This window comes from Solanum tuberosum, unplaced genomic scaffold, assembly GCF_000226075.1.
Source record: "Solanum tuberosum cultivar DM 1-3 516 R44 unplaced genomic scaffold, SolTub_3.0 scf00208, whole genome shotgun sequence".
Lineage (NCBI taxonomy): Eukaryota > Viridiplantae > Streptophyta > Magnoliopsida > Solanales > Solanaceae > Solanum > Solanum tuberosum.
The window spans coordinates 945,104-958,733 of NW_006239132.1; the positions used below are offsets into that span (position 1 = coordinate 945,104).

Here is a 13,630-nt window from a genome sequence, read left to right on the forward strand (position 1 = left end):
AGATGGAAATCAGTCAGGACACAAGGAGAGATGGAAGATTGTCCCTGCCTGCATCTGGTGGACAATATGGAGTGAGAGAAATCAAAGGTGTTTTGAGAACAAGAGCATCCCTTTCCAAAGCATTAAAATGAATTGTTTAGTGACCTTTTACTTTTGGTGTATCCATTCTATTCCCAAGGATCCGGGGGACATCACCCTATTCTTAGATAGTTTATGAGGGAGATAGGTGTTTAGATTCTTTTTGGTAAACCCTCTATACTTTTGATGTAATTACTACATGAGTTCACTATTGGTGTACTTCTATGTTTATAATACCAGTTAACTTTCTCAAAAAAAAAATGGTATTAAGAGGATGAGTGAGTTTAGAAAGGTTCAGGTGTTTGATCATCTATCTTACTTTGTGAAGTAATGCTTTTGTAAGGATGGAGGAGTAAGTAGATAATAATGTGGTTTTGGACATGGGACATAACTCTTTAATTGTTTAATGAACAATGGAGTAACATAATGAACCATATTTATCTTTTCTGTCCTAGCTTTACCTGTTGGTCTTCAGGAAATTCCATGTTCAACTAAGCAAGTTATATAACGGGCTTATTGCTTACGCAAATTTCTGTTGCATCAAAGTCTCAAAGATATCAGCTTTTTCTTTGTTCTTCTTCGAAAACCAGAAATTGCATCCCCCATTTACAAGCTTGCAATAATGGCTTAATTTCTTAGCTTCCCAACTTATGGAGGTGAAGAAAAGATTCTTCTTTGGTAATACACCTGTTAGAGTTATTAGCTTCAAGGCCTGGAAAGTTCTTGCAGCTTCTTCATCTATGTGCACATCTAATATCATTCTCTACTAAAGTAACTGGAGCCTATCCTTACCCCTTAACTGCAGTGGATGACGGAATGTATAGTACTGTGAGTACGGGACTGATCCACTAGCAGGAAAGGAGAGAAGTGCATAGTACTTAACTACGCCAAATTCGGCCAAGCTCATTTATGGGAGCTAAACAAAGAAAGGCTTCAGTAGTTACTCTTAGGTCTTACCCCAACCTAACACAGGCAAATCCTTGTACCATTTACATGTTTTAGGTGCCATTGAAAAAGAAAGAATGCTAAAAATGTGAATGTGGTTGCTCCATCAGTTTAATTTACAAATTCCTACCAAGTTAATCTTGACTTCCCTGTTTTCCTATTTCCCAATCTATTTAAATTAACGCTTATAGCATCATCAATAAACATGGCAAGGCAATACGTAAAAACTAGGATAAATCTGGATTGCTTGCTCTTCTTTGTTTGGATCGACATCTTTGGAAAGAGAAAATAAAATGTTTTGAACATATACAGACAAAGCTCTATAACATATTTTTTGGCTGATATAGTGAAATGTTGTTATGAGAACATATAATATAACATAAGATTAAAAATCAGTTCCAAAAACTAACTTGGCTGCTATAGTGAAATGTTGTTGTGGAGGATGACCAGTATATAGAGAGGCCTGACTGTAGTAATTAATTCTTACAGCCGTACGAGAAAATGTTTGGATATTCTTTTTTTCCTTTTCTTCAGAGCAGGCAGCACTATGTTTCTAGTTTTAAAGATCTACTTAACTTTTTGAGCTATTTGAAGCTGAAACTGTAATTTATTTTCTTGGTAAATAGAAACTGTAAAGCTTTTGATTAGAACAGTCACCTATTGTGCATTTGTCTGAATAAAATTATTACCTTTTAAAAGAAAGATAAATTGTCAACAATCATGAAGATATACTACAACTTAGGGTTCTTTGACCTGAGATACTACATTGGTAGTTGGGATTTTGGATGTAAATACATAGTAACTACGGTATAAATATTGAACTCCACCCTGTTTAATGGGGGTAATGGCTTCTATTGATATGCGGTGCACAAATTTCCGATGACATTTTTATTTTGTAACTTCACCAGAAGCCTAAAAGAATTCAAGAAGAGGCATAAAATTCCCATAGCAGTTTAATCCTTGTAACTGGAAGAAAAGAAAAGGAAAATGAGTTGTCATACTTTCAGTCAGCAGTCTCTTGCAATAGAATCAATCAGTATTCCTTGTAGAATATGCTTCCCCATTTACCTCAGCCTACCCAAGTCAGAGGAGCAAACTTTGACACAGTGGCCGTGTTAGTTTGGCTTTGACTAAGGCGTCTTCGGTAAACTTCTGTATTGCGAACTTTGTACTTATCAGAGAGGTCTTTACCTAATCTGTTGCTTGCCCAAGGAGTAAGCTGATCTTTAATCATGCCATCTTTTCCAGTTGTGGAAAAAATAAATATGACTTTTGATTTCATTTGTCTGGGACAAATGTCATATATTTCATCAAACATACAGGTGCAGAAGTCCAATTTGGAAGGTATGCTTCAGAGGCATGTTGAAATGGCTGCTGAGATAAAGAATCTCGATACTGACCTGCAAATGCTGGTATATGAAAATTACAACAAGTTCGTAAGTGCCACAGACACAATTAAAAGGTAAACCATGTTCTAGAAAGTTGTTCCAAACCCATTCCATCCCTTGAGAGACAAACATTAGGGGGTATAGTTGCAACTTAACTCTACGTAGGTTGAGTTTTTTAGTACTTATAGCATGTTTCATGGGTCCTCAATTTCTGCTGTTCAATTAGGGGGATCAGGCAACTGTTAGAGGTTTCTTAAACTTATTATACTTGGCTTCAGCTTATATGTTGAATCAGGACTAACTGGGTTTTATCTTGTCATGTTCTCATTTGGCATAATAAAGAACTCACCTATATGATTAACTTTCCAGGATGAAAAACAATATTGTTGGCATGGAGACAAATATGGAGCAGCTTCTTGAAAAGGTTTTTGCTTATTTCTTTTTTCCCTTTTTACTTGTTTAAGGAATTTTTGAACTTTTTTGGGGTTATAATCATGACCTAAGCAGCAAAACACTGAAAGATGTGTATCAAGAATTAGATTTTCTTCAATTATTTGCAGATAATCTGTTACCATTCTCAAAATAGTTATTTGCAGATAATGTCCGTGCAATCTAAAAGTGATGGGGTCAATACTTCTCTTTTTGAGAAGAGGGAACACATAGAAAAATTGCATCGGACCCGTAATCTTCTACGCAAAGTTCAGGTACTAAAGTCAGGTGTTAAGCTCTTGCAATGTTTTACACAATTTGGAAATGTGTCTTTTCTTATTGAGTAATGAAGTTACCAACTGTGGGTTCTTATAACAACCTTTACAACTAAGTTGATGTTTGTTGTTAGTGATGAGGATAGAGGAATAAGCATTTCCTTTATACGCCCGATATTTTGAGCTGGTTGACTTTTGACTGTTTATGATTTAACCAAGGGAAATACTTATAAAAAAACAATTAAGCAAGGGAAAATAAGATGCTCATTCGGCAGTGAAATAGATTGATCCAGATGTTAATTGAAAAATGGCATCATCTGTTACTTCCAGTACAAGCTACCTGAACTCATTATTCATGGGGTATATGTAGAGCAATTTACTTATTAAGTGAAAATTGTTTTTAGGAAGATGAAGGAATTATACAACAACAACATACCCAATGAAATCCCACAATTGGGGTCTGGGGAGGAAGGAATTATCCATTCCATATTTTAGCCACTGGATCTTTAGAGCTCTTAATAGTTCACAAGATTAAATGGTCAAAAAAGGATTGGTGAAGTTGTAAATAAATGCTAATGTCAATTGAAAAAAATAAAATGTATTTTTACCTTCGCAATCTTATAGACTTGTTGTTCAGGTTCATCATGTAACTTTCTTTTCCGACATAGATAAAATGCTACTTTATGTTGTATGTTGCTATCAATTGTATAAGAGTTGGTTTCTGGTTATGTGTGAGTTACATGGATTTCATTTTCTGTGGAAAAGAGCAGTTCATATATGATCTACCCGCTAGGTTAGCAAAGTGTATCAAATCAGAAGCCTATGCTGATGCTGTGAAATACTACACTGGAGCCATGCCCATTTTCAAGGTTTGTGCATAGTGATATTTGTTCCACTGTTTTTCCTGTTTGTATGATGTAAATGCACGTCAAAGTCTCATCTTTAATGTCAGCACTTTTTCATCACCAGGCATATGGAGACTCTTCGTTCCAGGATTGCAAAAGAGCCTCAGAGGAAGCAATTGCTGTTATTACAACACACTTGCAGGTTTCTCCTTTTTTCTAGTTAGCAATTACTTTGTCGAGAGAGGCCATAGTTGGTTGAGGTACTTAAACTGAATTAGATATTTTGTTAAGATGGATGGAAAGGGAGGAGAGAAGACAAAGAATAAAGAAAGACTTTTGAAACTTGTGCCTTCAACAAGCCATAGACATTTGTGCAAACTGCAACTGTAAATCATCTAATTAATGGTAAATGAGAGGTTTAAAGTTATATTTTTTTTAAAAATAGAAAGGTGTCATTCTTTTTGCGACAAACTAAAAAGGAAAGTGTGGGGGGTTGTTGATTTTGTGTTTGAGTTGTCCAGCGTTACTTCTCCATTCTAAACAAACAGAACAAAGTTTCATTATCTCTATGAACCATTTAGATCTCTGCCATGCTGTGGAGTGTTTTGATCTGCCCTCTCTCTAAGGGCTAATTTTGAAGGAGTAGGGGAAAAGATGAATCTGAATACAAATTTTGCAGAACACTGGTTCAAGCCATTTTGGTATCTATCAAGAACTTGGCAAAAATGATCAGAGTTGAGCTTTCATATTACTTTTTCTTTGGTTACAGGGAAAGGTATTTTCAGATTCTGAATCAATACAAGCCAGGGCAGAAGCTGTTATGCTCCTTAAGCAGTTAAATTTTCCGGTTTGTATCACACCTTTTTTTCTGCTTCTATATATGAGCATTTCTATCACTTGTTTTGCATGGTTCAATTTATCCTTGAATGTTAGAACGGAGTTTTAATTTCATAAGAATTTTAGTCTGCTTTAGTTCAAATAAAATGTGTAGTAAAGAAATGCACTCTGCACTCCCATTTGACATATCGCTGGCCCTCTCTCAACAAGAAGCTTAGCTTCTAGTTGTTTTCTCAGCTCTCCATCCTGTGAAGAGTGAAGATGAGTATGTCGATGGTCTCAATTTTATCCATGCCTTGCTCGGCAGTAGCTAGTGAAATTGCTGCATTTTGTTGAAAGTTTAGTCCAATGTGAATTAATTGCACAATGGGTTAACTTGATGAATTACATCATTGATGTAAGAATGGCTGGGAAGGGATGTGGGTAAGCAACACGTGAAATACATATTAAGATGACTTTCGTATATTTTGGATAGCCATATACTAAGATCCTTTTACTGCTTGTCTTAAAAATATGTGCCCTTAATAACTTAAAATATTTTTGGTCTTTTAAAAGGATTATGATAAATTTCCTATTAAAATAGGAACATAGACATAAGCTATGTTACTAGAACTCTTCAAAAATGTCGCTGCACCCATGTCAGATCCTCCAAAATAAACTACTTTTGGAGGATCCGACATGCACCTGACAACAATTTTGAAGAGTCTGAGGAGTATAAGACATAGGTACCTTATGTCCCCTGAATTATCATCAAAACCCTACGGTTGCCAGTACCTCTGAATTAGAATCAGCTTCTTCTGTCTAACATGCCTCTTCAATTTTATCCTTTTCTTTTCTCAAGTAGAGAATTGAAAATGTTAAGGATGTGTTTTTACGTAGTGCAATGGTAAATGTGGTCATTTTTGTATGTTTATAGAGCCAAAAGGATATGGTAGTTTGTTGGTAACTAAAATTATTTGTATGCTGGTCTCATGGTATGGATTATACATTACATGCTTGTCGAAATAATTTCCCTCAAGATGAAAAGAAAAATATATGATGTAAAGAGGAAACCCGCTACCTCATATTCTTTGGATATCAATGTGGGAATAACAGTCTATGTTCGAGTTTAGTTTGTAAATACTAAAAATGACTGAAACAAAAATTGATGTGTTTATTGGTGCAATGAAGATTACTGAAACTTCTATTGTCTTCTTCTTGTATGTTGATCTTTTTTTTGTTAAATGGTAGCATCTTGTATTAAAATCAAAAAGGCTGCGAAGCCATAATTATAAAGAGTGTGAGCGAAAACTAACATGTTGATCTTTGAATGTATATGTTTTATGCAGGTTGATAATTTGAAGGTGCAACTATTTGAAAAGTTAGAACAGTTCCTTGTGGATCTCCATCTGGAATCTAAGGAAATACCCCCTGCTTCAGCAGATCAAGGAAACCTTCCTGAATCAGCTACTTCTGCTGCTCATGAGGTGTGTTAAAGCAAGGTCATTACTCATGCTTTGAAGTTGGAATCTTAGGCTACAATGTAAATACCAAAGAGAGATGAGAAAGAAGCAAGGGGAAGAAACAAGAAGGAGAAAGAGAGAAGAATATGAGGGAGAGATTGAAGACAGGGAGAGGAGAAAGGGGGGAGACGATTGCGAGTAGATAGAATGACTAAGACAGAAGAAGAGGGAGAAAGAAGGGAGTCAGGAGTGAAAGAAGTTTTAATATACAATTTGATTTGTCAAATGTTTTTCAAAATAAAGTATGTGAAGATCCTAGTGTAGCATGGGGCTTTTAATACGGGAGACTTTTACAACAACAACATACCCTGTGTAATCCCACATGTGGGGTAAGGGAGGCTTTTGGTTATAAAAAAATGGGATAAGGATAACTAAAACTAAGGATAGGGATATGAATAATGACAATGATGTTTTTGGTTAGTTACATTACTAACACTATTTCCTTTACTTTTTTTTAAGATGAGTACCCATCCTAACCTTGCAAAGAGGTGGAAATTATCACTACAAAAAGGGTGTGAATGATACTTGAGAAAAGAAACTAACCATAATTAAACTTCAATTGAATTGCATTATGATATGACTTTCCCATTATGTGAAAGATAATACCTCTTTGCTGAGATATTTGTTATGCAACATTCTAATTCCCGGCACTTAGCTTAATACAAGATGGTGAAACCAAAAGGACACATATTTGGGATCTTAAGTATGCTTCTGGAGTTCCTTTCTTCTGGATTTGAATTGTATGGTTGTATTATTCACTTTTTCTCCTTCTGAGCACTAATTGTATTTACACTAATGCATTTCCTATTCATGACTTAGGCTTCTATTCGTGAATTTTCCGAGGCTGTCCGTGCTTATCGAGTTATTTTCCATGATTCAGAACAGCAACTTTCCAGACTTGCACAAAACATACCTAAAATGTACGCACTTCTTATTCACCACATCCCTTTCTTGGTGAAGCTGATTTTGTTCTCTCATTATCATTTGTACTTAATATTTTTGCATCTGTGATTACTACCAAATTTAGGCACTTTGAAGCCACCCAGCAGCACATCAAGAAACAACTTGCTTCTTCTGATCTTGTTGCCATGTTAAGTAAGTTTAACTAGCATTTGTCAATTTTGCTGAATGAGTTCTCTCAAATGAGAGTTCTTCCATTAAATAGAAAGAATTCTGATTTACATGCCTAAAAATCTGCTATATATCCCTAAATATATGCTATTCCTAATTGTAATATCTCTGAAAATATGCCACATTAATCTATGCTATCTCCTATCATCATTACACAAATATTTAGAGTTATAACATAGATATGTACAGATATTTAGAATCTGTCCAATCATGCTAACAGCATTCACCTCATGGACATTGTAAAATGGGCTTCTATTTTATTTTGCTTATTCAACTTTAACTTTGCATTTTCAACTGCTTCTCTTCAACTCCTTTATTTGGACCACGTTTTCTTATTTACCTTACAGCATTGCTCCCTGCTGTAGATGTTTGATATGATTGATTGTTTTGTTTAGTTTCAGTCTTGCTTGTTCATTAAGCTTTCTTCTGCTTTCCAAAATCTCAAGTCCACTGTTTCTATAACCAAGCTTTTCATGGGCAACACTTGTGTTGGGACACTGTAATGATGACTGATTGTATCTTATGGCACTCATATTTCATCAGGGATTATTTGGACCGATGTGCTTCTCATGGATGGAGTGTTGCCTGAGGCTGGTCTGCGTGATATTACTATGGAGGTTGCATATAAAAGACAGCTACCTCTTATTAGTCTGTAATGCTCGATTGTCATTGATGTACTGACTTTGTCGTTTCAGGCTGCTCACGTTGCCGTTAAACAATACGTTGCTAGCAGATTTAGCCATCTTCTACTTGATATTTCAGGTTTGTACTGTTATATCGAAATAATAGATAACATGTAAATTAAAAATGAAAAAAGAAGAAGATACAGTAGCAATACAAATAGATATGTAACATATTAGTTAAGAGATATAAAGATATCTCTAAGAAGGATGTGCAAACCAACGAACCTCTGATTTTCATTAACTCAAAAATAAAAAAAAGAACCTATTTTTTCTCAAAAATAAAATAAAAATAAGAATTTACTGATTTCCCGAAATTGAAATGCAGAACCAGCTTTCTGTCCCTTCTTCACAAAGAACCTACTCTATCTGCCTAAAGTTGAATATTTTGTATCATGTGTTGATTGGGTAAGATTCTTCAAAGAACAGCTCAAAATGGGTTCAACTTATCTTTTGTCTTTTAAAAGGATATAAAACTGAAAAATGTGTACATTTTGCTCCATGTAAGATCCAAAGCTCAATGTATAGTCCATAGTAAACTTTCTTGACCAGAGATTTTTTCTCAATACAAATGAGTAACCTTGAGAAAAATAAACTCTTTATATCAATACAATGACCTTAATATTGAAACCACATATGTTGCATGAGTTCTAATGCATCTTGATTTTGGCTATTCTTTGTTCTTTTGAATTGTCAGGTGCTGTCGTCAAAGTAGGTAATCAAATGGAGGGTATTGAAGAAGAAAATTCTTTGCAGGCCACCCTTGAGGCCAGTAAGAAGGCAGTAGTGCAAGGCAGTATGGATGCCTTACAGGTAAAATAAGCTGTGGTGGAATTATTCAAAGTTCTTATTTATTCTTATGTCAAATAATTCTTGTATTTGTTCAACACTATTAAAGTTATTACTTCACTAGTTATGTATTGTCCCCCTCAAGATTTCGACTTCATCGGAGGGTGGGACGGGAGTGATTTTTAAAGTTGATGGTATATGTTGATCAATTCTACTTCTGCCCTTACGGTGTTTAGCTTCAATGTTAGAGCCTACTTGGACATCAATTATGAAATCTACATGATATAGAAGTAAAAGACTGAAGAGTTCTTATGAGTATAGGTGGAGAACTTCCAGTAAGTAAAATCCATTTCCATGTGAGATAATTTTCTTGTGAATAGTTCTCTGGAATGCATTAACAATATGAGGATGCTTTTTACAAATTTGCACTGCTATTAAATTATTGAAATGCTTCTATGCTCTCTGTGGTCTTTGCTCGAGACGTCAATAAAATTGATCTCAAGTAATTGACAGATAGTTTTAACTATTAATTAGGCCAAAACAACTACCTGAATTATAACTCAACTAGACAAAAACTAGCTCCCTGTATCAAAGATAAATAAACTTGCTTCCTGTATCACAAGGAACCCTACCTTCTAAAAGAAAAGATAAAGCTATAAAATCACGATTACAGGCACTTAATTCCTAGTGAATTCTGTTCTGAGTTGCACCTTTGCTTTGATTTCTTGTATGACAGGATTTCCGTCAACTTCTTGATGAAAACTTGGAACTGCTTTCTAAGTTGAGAGACTTGGTCATTGACTGGGTACAAGAAGGATTTCAGAACTTCTTCAGGAAACTTAATGATCATTTTCTCTTACTTTCTGGAAAGAAATATCCAGCCGGTCAAGATCTAAGCTTTCATGAGGGAATACAGAGAGACAAAATACTTCCTGGGCGTGTTCTTGTGCTGGCTCAACTCTCTGTTTTTGTTGAGCAAAATGCCGTTCCCAGAATTACCGAGGTTAGGGGTGGTCTAATAGTTATAGCCAGTATAATTATATGTTCCGCCCCATTTGACACTTCTTAACTTTTCAAATCTTTCAGGAAATTGCCTCGTCTTTCTCTGGTGGTGGGTCTCGGGGCTATGAAAATGGTCCAGCTTTTGTTCCTGCAGAAATTTGTCGCACCTTCAGAGCAGCTGGTGAAAACTTCTTGCAGCATGTATGTTAATTGATATTCTGATCATCTTCTTTCTCTTACAGATGCCCAACACCATTATTCTGTTTCAGTGACTGGCTTAACTACTGAATCTGAATTATTTTACTTAACTACTGAGAGTTTAATGTCTCCGCCATGGTTAGTCTTCTATTGCTAACAAGTTTGTATGTAGTTTCTTTAAGAAACATACAGAAATTTAATGGTAGACTTCTAGAACTACAGAAGTTTACTGTGTAAAAATCTTCTATTGGGAGAAAAGTGGTTATGCAGTATGCAAAAGCTATAGGTAACACTTGTATAAGGGGATCCCAGATCATGTAAGCACACGCACTGTCTTAGTGCTTGGTTGTTGTTATTTGTTAAATCCTTACATGTCTAAAAAATAAGCTATATGTTTTTTTTTTTGTGAAATACTTTTTCATCTGGTGAATGAATTATAGCACATTTTGGAAGAAGTAACATCTTTCTACAATTCTATCTAGTAGAACTGCTGAATGTAATTTTTGTTAGTGGGTAGGCCATAAAGATGTTTTTCTTGTATCTAAATGATTTCATATGTTTTCCCAATGCTTGCTTTTGAAGGTTCTTGATGATGTCCTATATGGATTGCTCACTTATCTATGTAGCATCTTTCACTGTTTCAATTTTCAAATTATCTTCTTAGCTTGATTATAGTTTTATAAATGAAACATGAAGTTTGTTGATTCTTTTGTTACCTTCATTAGTAGAGTATGAAATCAAAATTCTGATTCTCTTCATCTCCATTTATTCTCAGTATATTAACATGAGAACTCAGAAGATATCAGTTGTCTTGAATAAAAGGTTTACAACGCCAAATTGGGTCAAGGTAAGCTGAACATATGGTGAGGTAGGAGTATTTACCCAAGAGGAGCAATGTGATGGTTTGTGCTAACTTGCCTTACCTTTTCCTGTTTGTACAGCATAAAGAGCCCAGAGAAGTTCATATGTTTGTTGATCTGCTTCTTCAAGAGGTAATTTTTGGCTTTATCTTCTTTTCCTGTTATAAGAACTGGAAGTTAACGTGCGGCGTGGGCGAAAACTGTCCCCTCATTGTAATTATGTAATTGGTTATACATGACAAGAATTAACATTTTCTTTTTGATCTTATTGCCAGCTAGGTAGTATCATTAAAGAATTAAAGAGTATATTGCCTGAAGGGATCCAGCGTAAGCATCGCCGTTCTGACAGCAGTGGGAGCACCATTTCCTCCCGTAGTAATCCATTAAGAGATGACAGAATGGTACGGTCAAATACCCAGCAGGCCAGAAGTCAACTTCTTGAGTCCCATTTGGCGAAATTGTTTAAGCAGAAGATGGAAATTTTTACAAAAGTTGAGCATACACAGGTTGGGTGCTAGTGTTTGTCACTTGGTAAACCTCATTTGTCTTGAAGAACAATGGATAAGAATGCCCCTTGATTTTGCAGGAATCAGTAATAACTACTATCGTGAAACTTTGCTTGAAGAGTTTACAAGAATTTGTCCGACTTCAAACTTTTAACCGTAGTGGATTTCAACAAATTCAGCTGGACATCCATTTTCTTAAAACTACTCTGAAGGACACTGCCGATGATGAAGCTGCTGTTGATTTTTTGCTTGATGAGGTAAAGAGATAATGCCTACACATCATCTTTACAGCTACTATGTCGAAGAATGACTTCCTTTTGTGCAGTATGAAAGTTCTCAAAGGGTCCATTATACTGCTGTTTATTTGCTTGCAACTGTACATGTCGATAGAGTTGTTGCTTCAACTGTTCTTTTGTCTGACAAGAACTTATCTTCCTGAACGAACAGGTAATTGTTGCTGCTGCTGAGCGATGTCTTGATCCAATCCCTCTGGAACCTTCTATCCTGGACAGGCTTACCCAAGCAAAGCTGGCAAAGGCTCGGGAGCAGAGTCCTACCTCATAATAATTATGGACCATCGAGCTTGCCATGATCTGAAAACGTTCACGAGATGCTGGCTAGCCATGCAAACCTTTTGTGAGGTGTGTATATAAGCATTATCTGTCTCCGGCTACCGTTTCCTAAACGACTTTCAGTTTTCCCAACTCCTGAAGGTATTGTTTTTGCTGGAAACTAAAGGGGAATCGAAAAACTCTTGTATTGAAACTAAACATTTGAGTGTAATTTCCTGTACTAGAATGTCCACAAAGGCCTTAGCATCCTTCTTCCCCTTTTGTGTTAATATATGATGTTATACTTGCTACTCCTTCCGTTTCGTTTTGTTTGTTTGATTTTGACATCACACGAAGTTTGAGAAAGTAAAGAAGACTTTTGAATCTTGTGATTTTAAACATGTCACGTGAAAAATTGAAATTAAAAAAGGAAAGTAACATAAATAAATTGAAATGGGGGGAGTACCCATGAAAGATCCAGACAAACGACGATGGCATAGAGAAACATAATTATAGATGGAATTATTCTATAAATTTACTTTACCCATAAAATATCAATCAATCTAAAAGAAAAACGTGAATAATTGAGCCAACAATTTTCAACTTGATCAAAGTGTTTTATTCATCAATTAATGCTTCTTTCTTCCTTTCACTACAAAAATTATAATAAATGGAATTAACTACAAAATAAATGGATAATCGATACTAAAGGAGATCATGACGGCAAACAGGGCAAGAATGATCGTTCTCTAACCATAATGCAATCTCCATGGAACATATACGAGCAAGGTGTGCACAACAACTCTCTTTCCATTCCGAGCTTTTCTAAACAAATCACGCAATCATTCTTCACAATATCTTCATCAACTTCCATTTTATTTATCGGTAACAATATAGACGATTCATCCTTTATCGTTCGATCAATGACTATAGTCACACCAACATAAACCTTCAAATTTATATTATCAACATCGATCATAATTTCACGTATCTCACTTAGCATATCACGGATGACAATGTGACGATAATTCTGATCGAATTCTTCACCCAAATTTATGAGTTTTTCATGCATAGCGCAATAGAATAACATGTCATCACACGATGTGTATAAAAAAGGGTGAAGGTTGAAACAAAGGGATTTAGTATGAGTTTTCTCATGATGTGGTTTAGAATCCATAGATCTATATTGTTCAATAGTTTGAAGACAAAAGTGAACGACTAAAGAATCGGGAAAAATATTATTAGTAGTAATATCATCTATTTGTTGAACTATGAGAGATGCATCTGATGAAGAATTGTGGTTAGGGGTGTACATAGTCGGGTTGGTTCGGGTTTTTCAAATATCAAACCAAACCATTTGTGTCGGATTTTTAAATTTATAAACCAAACCAAACCAATAAAACTCGGGTTTTTCAACCTTGGGTTTTTTCGGTTTTTCGGGTTGTTTCGGGTTTTTCCGGTAAAGTATTCATACAAACATATAATTTACTTGTACTTCAAATATTTCTTTAGTCCTACCAAAATACAACTATCTAAGATGTTTCTTAAAAATATAACACTATATGATATGATTAATGACACTAAAATATCCAACAAAAATAATAATAATGAAAT

The 13,630-nt window shown here is 35.2% G+C and overlaps 1 protein-coding gene across 1 annotated transcript in view; it reads left to right on the forward strand.

Moving 5' to 3' along the window:
• Nucleotides 1-12,330, forward strand: part of LOC102595578 (vacuolar protein sorting-associated protein 51 homolog) — a 14,387-nt gene extending 2,057 nt beyond the window's left edge. The window contains exons 2-20 of the mRNA XM_006355775.2: nt 2,346-2,485; nt 2,781-2,835; nt 3,008-3,115; nt 3,886-3,984; nt 4,085-4,162; nt 4,730-4,807; nt 6,126-6,263; nt 7,119-7,219; nt 7,327-7,394; nt 7,974-8,047; nt 8,126-8,192; nt 8,808-8,923; nt 9,636-9,902; nt 9,986-10,102; nt 10,875-10,946; nt 11,041-11,091; nt 11,235-11,465; nt 11,546-11,722; nt 11,913-12,330. Coding sequence (XP_006355837.1) covers nt 2,346-2,485; nt 2,781-2,835; nt 3,008-3,115; nt 3,886-3,984; nt 4,085-4,162; nt 4,730-4,807; nt 6,126-6,263; nt 7,119-7,219; nt 7,327-7,394; nt 7,974-8,047; nt 8,126-8,192; nt 8,808-8,923; nt 9,636-9,902; nt 9,986-10,102; nt 10,875-10,946; nt 11,041-11,091; nt 11,235-11,465; nt 11,546-11,722; nt 11,913-12,029 — 2,154 coding nt within the window. The 3' untranslated portion in view covers nt 12,030-12,330. The remainder of the gene's footprint in view (nt 1-2,345; nt 2,486-2,780; nt 2,836-3,007; nt 3,116-3,885; nt 3,985-4,084; nt 4,163-4,729; nt 4,808-6,125; nt 6,264-7,118; nt 7,220-7,326; nt 7,395-7,973; nt 8,048-8,125; nt 8,193-8,807; nt 8,924-9,635; nt 9,903-9,985; nt 10,103-10,874; nt 10,947-11,040; nt 11,092-11,234; nt 11,466-11,545; nt 11,723-11,912) is intronic.
• Nucleotides 12,331-13,630: the final 1,300 nt, after the last annotated feature.